Source organism: Micromesistius poutassou (genome assembly GCF_964030765.1).
Source record: "Micromesistius poutassou genome assembly, contig: SCAFFOLD_5195, whole genome shotgun sequence".
In the NCBI taxonomy this organism is placed as follows: Eukaryota; Metazoa; Chordata; class Actinopteri; order Gadiformes; family Gadidae; genus Micromesistius; species Micromesistius poutassou.
Genome location: NW_028179700.1, coordinates 1 through 4,979, shown reverse-complemented (window position 1 = coordinate 4,979; position 4,979 = coordinate 1). Strand labels below are relative to the sequence as shown.

The window sequence follows — 4,979 nt, the reverse complement described above, 5'->3', positions numbered from 1 at the left end:
TTATAATTAATATTATTATTATTATTATTATTATTATTTATTTCAAATGCAAATCATCCCAATAGAGATAGGTGACATTTAACTTATGTTAAATAAAAATGATATTTTCATACTCGACCAATGAATGATGGCCATTAGACCAAATCCAGGACAAAAATGTACAATAACTATGAGTAAGAAGACCCCTTTCCAAATCTCAAATCGTTTTTCTCGTTATTATTCACATATTTACAAAAAAAACAATAAAAACATAAATATACATTTTAAGTTATCCTTTCTCGCAACTTATGAACAGTGAAAGAGAGCCTTGACACTCTTTTTCCCTCCCCCGCAAAGAATGTTTATCCTACCTTCCCAAACGGTCGGTATTACCACAATGGGCTGTTAATGACGACCGTTCGAAGTGATACTGGCATTTAGAAAGGACAAGTGTTCATATTGGCCGTTTTGCTTGAGAACGCCTGGCTCGCTGTCCCCGCTAGTAATATGCTCTCCTGCGAGATGTTTAAGTGGTTGGAGGCAGAGGCGAGTGCCGGGGTCAGCATGGCCAGGATCTGCGCCTGGTTGCTGGACTGTGAGCCGTACGACGAGGCCGTGGAGTTGGCGGCGCCAATGATGTTGTCGATGGAGAAAGAGGGCCTGCTCGGCGCGGTAGTGTCCGTTTTGAGGGGTGGCAAGCTGGGTAAAGTGGGGCTTAGTTGGGGGTAAAATGGCTTTCGTAAATCGGCACTTAAGAGAGAGGGTAAGGGATGGGGCGTGGGGAACATTGAGGCTGGAGTAGGCAGTGCGCACGGCGCGCTTTGGAACGGGAACGCGCTCCCCGGATGGTGCGGGTGATAAGGATTGTGAGCCGCGTGGAAGTTCTGCAGCTGGAGTCCATAGTTGTACCCGTAGGGGCCATATCCAAACCCTGGCAGAAAGCCCCCGGAGTCCCTTAAGATTTCATTGGTTTGATGTCTCTTGAAGCGCTTCCTCCTGCGTAAAAAGCTCCCGTTGTCAAACATGTCCGCGGACTCGGGGTCCAGGGTCCAGTAGTTGCCTTTTCCAGGGTTCCCAGGTTCCCGGGGGATTTTGACGAAGCAGTCGTTAAGGGAAAGGTTGTGGCGGATTGAGTTTTGCCAAGCGGGGAATTTTTCTCTGTAGTATGGGAACCTGTTGCTGATGAACTCGCAGATTTCGCTCAAAGTGAGGCGCTTTTTGGGACTCTGCAGTATCGCCATGGTGATAAGAGCTATATATGAGTATGGTGGCTTTACGAGTGCACTTTTGCTGGGTTTGTCCCCAACCATGCTCCCAGGCTCGGCGTTGGAGCCCATCTGCTCTGACTGACACTCGGAGCTGCTGAGTCCCGGGGAGGACACCCTCTCACTGGCATTCTGAGAGAAGTTATCGTCGGAGTCATTGTCCAAGTTAAAATCGTGATGCATATATTTTCCGTCTTTGCCCACGGCGATATCTCCCCCGACCACATCGATGTCCAAGTCTTCGGACAATGCAGAGCTGTCGGACATATCCGCCCCCAAAGTCATCCTTGGAAGAAACCGTTTATCGTCCGCTCTCTCGCGGTCCCTTCTGTCAGCTCCTATCGCCTGATTTCGATTCTGAAGTCTGTAGTCTGCAAGATCCAATCCTTAACAATACACCAGGCTTCTTCGACAGCTGAAACAACACATTTCAGAATAAATGGTGTGAGAAAGATTAAAAAGTCATTGACCTGTGTGTTCTGCGTGTCCGACGACCATTCACGGAGTGGGATCGCGTGCACTCACTCAAGGCAAAACTTTGGATTTCATGCGAAGAAAAAACTTCTTGGATTGAAAACTGTTTTTCTCCCATCAAACGACGACTTGCGTTCTGGTTTGTACCTCTGTAACGCGAGGTCACGCGAACATATATCCAAAAAGGCAGTATTTTTACGCGCAGGAATGGGTAAGTATCCAGTGGAAGTCTCACACTCTCCTCCTTCATAGCCCTCAAAAGCTTTTTATCTGACGGCACAGACCACGTGACATCGTGTCACTGTTGACCAGGAACTGAAAGAGATTGTGGAACCTTTGGTCAGTGATGATGGCGAGCGTGAGCCTCCATCATAATCATTATTTCGATTTCAGGCCAATTTAGTGTGTAACACATACGATGATTAGCAGGTATAATGTTGATGGGGTTATTGTCCTATATTTATTTTCTATTAACTGATGGATTACAATTCGGGAAAGTATGCAAGCACGAGTTGATCACAATATAAACAATTCAACAACATATTGGTCAACTAAACCAATAATAATAAACAAATAGGATAATATAAAATAGGCCTAAAAAGCAAAGGTGCATATCAAACTGCTTAATTAAACATGTAATATAAATAATACTAACTATATAATTACGGGTATAGCCATTGTTCAAAAAAGGAAAAAAAAAAAAAAGGTTCAGCTTTTCATTTCTATTTTTTATTATCATTTTCTAAACATCCATGACTTTCCTCAATGAAATGAGCATGTAACAGCATAACAACCATGGCCTATATTCATATGAATACAAAATAAATAAAAAAGGATTTTAAAGGTTCTCCCTGATCACGAGTTTCATGTTTTGCTTGTCAAGAAGTCATAACATAATCCATCTGCATTTTCTACATAATTCGCATATGGATAAACACACAAGGCCCTTGCAGTTGAAAACCTGCTCCGATCCATCTTCGTTCTGCGAGATGGTAGAGATGCCACCGGCGATGTGATGTCTGTGGGCCCTTCAGAGCACACAGTCGTCAAGACATTCCTGTCATTAGGTTGAAGAAACATGGCGTTAATTCGCGCGCATCATCACCTCATTCATCTATGACACGGATATAGGCCAAACGATCACAGACTCAAGCATCAGTTCTAAAAGCAAGGCACTTCAGGGTGAACATGCTGCCTCTTCAGGGTAGGCCTATATTGTGGGGGCAATGTCGTTTCTTACTGTGCTGAGTTTATATTTAAAAAGGTTGTGGTGAATGTGAGTCACACATGATGCGAGTCAGACCAACCACAAAGGAAAACCGTGTCAAGCCTTTGATGAACTGAAATTACAATTTGTCAATTTCTCTAAACGGTAAATACTAAAAGCTTGTGATCAATAAATGCAAATTATTTAATATTGAATGTGGTCAAATATGATATCATAAGGTCTTTCACGCATGTTATGTGAGTGTTTTTTAAAGCTGTTGCGATAACCTTAATAGGCCTACAGGACTTCTTAAATAGCTGCCGGTGACATGCATTTATTCAATCGCTTAATCGATTCGATATCATACACTGTGTCCACCACACGCCATATCATAAAAAGAATGGTAGCTGATTATTGATGATAATAAGTAGGCTATTGTTGAAAATTCAACTTATTGTCGAATGATAAGGGCTAATTGTGAATATTGTGAATAATTCGTTTTTTTATGTTTGGAAAACATGCTATAATTACTTTATTATCAACAAATTAAAATGTCATTAACTTCGTGTGGATGAACACAATTAAATGTAGGCTATTATACCTATGCGACTTTTTTTTTTTAAACAAACCATTTTTGCATGGTGTATTTTGTGAGGTCGAAGCGCCCTCTACTGGCCATCAAGAGTGAATGCAATCCTAGCCTCATAATTTAAACTATCAATCAATTGTGGTCCCGCCCAATGGCTGTATAATGACAACGCACGCGACCACACGCAAAGTTGACCCTTCACTGGAATTGTCAGAGTGATCACACAGTTGCCCATAGGCTAATGGTTGTATCGTTGCATTCAGCCAGGGTATTCAACCAATGGGGAGGTTTAGAGCTCCTGGTTACAATGGCAATTAGGCCTACATTACTTGGTACAATATTTTGAGTCTTAAAATTATTATTGAACGGTTTTGTCTACTTCCCGTTTAACTTTCCGCTCTGGCCTGTCCACTATTTGATTATAATGATTGATTTCCCATGATCAAGTGCAGCTACAAAAAAAATAATGCAAGAAACTTACTTGATTCTAGTGGTTAATGTGTTATGTTAATAGAACCAGTTGCAATATTGGCATGTGGCACGAAACCACTATAGTGAGTGGTTCAGCAGATTACATCTGACACAGGCCGAGGCCATTTCTATTTTTTGTTTAAATTATGAACCGGTATATTTTTAGAAAGGTTAGGCCTACATCTTTGCTTGAGTGCTCCCCTCCTGACGATGGCTCCCCGATATCCCATACATCCCTGACACTACGCGTGTTGGCTGCGGTTCCATCCCTCTGGCGGACCGATACACTACGGCCCCCCCGGTGGAATGTGAAGGGCCGGCTCTTGGATCAAGAGCGACACCGAGTTGATAGACCTGGCTCGGCCTTGTGTGCAAGAGGACCATGTGCTGGTATTTTTATTTTGAAGTTGTATTTTTTAGGCCATTCAACGTTTGTATTTTAACCAATCGTCTTGACCCCTAAAAGTAACACGTGTAGTAGATGTTTCAGAGAGGGCACAAAGTCCTTTATAATAGTGCACCGTGTAGCGAATATAAAATAATTAAATTTTTAAAGTCTGATTCTGTAAGGCCTAATAACAAACATTATTCGTATAGACTATATCGTATGGATCTTTATTTAAATATATAAAAAATAATAGGGTAAATAATATCATTAAATAAATAGGAGAGGCCTATTATTTTCTCATTATTATCGAATAGGTTACTTATATACAAGCTGGCTCCCACGACCGCAGACAAGCAGAGCTTAGAAAGCCGGAAACACCGACCCTCTGAACCAATAGGCCTACATTTGAATTGACTGTCCGTTCTGAATTTATGAATGGCTTGCAGACATGCTGCTAAGCATTTGATACATTGTCCGAACGAAGACCACCCTCACTGTAACTCTAAAACGAAATACTTTGCCCAAAATCGACATTTCCTAATGCCTCATTAACCAGGTCGGAGACTCAACCCACTCATGGAATACATCTGATATTGAACCTCAAAT

General features: G+C 41.9%; 1 protein-coding gene across 1 annotated transcript; it reads right to left on the bottom strand.

The window, feature by feature from the left end:
* Window positions 1-416: 416 nt before the first annotated feature.
* On the bottom strand, window positions 417-1,529 carry LOC311372595 (forkhead box protein D2-like; the record flags this gene model as incomplete). The annotated part of the gene is made up of 1 exon (XM_084489576.1): window positions 417-1,529. The coding sequence occupies one exon, from the start codon at window positions 1,527-1,529 to the stop codon at window positions 417-419; it is 1,113 nt and encodes a 370-aa protein (XP_084345702.1).
* Window positions 1,530-4,979: the final 3,450 nt, after the last annotated feature.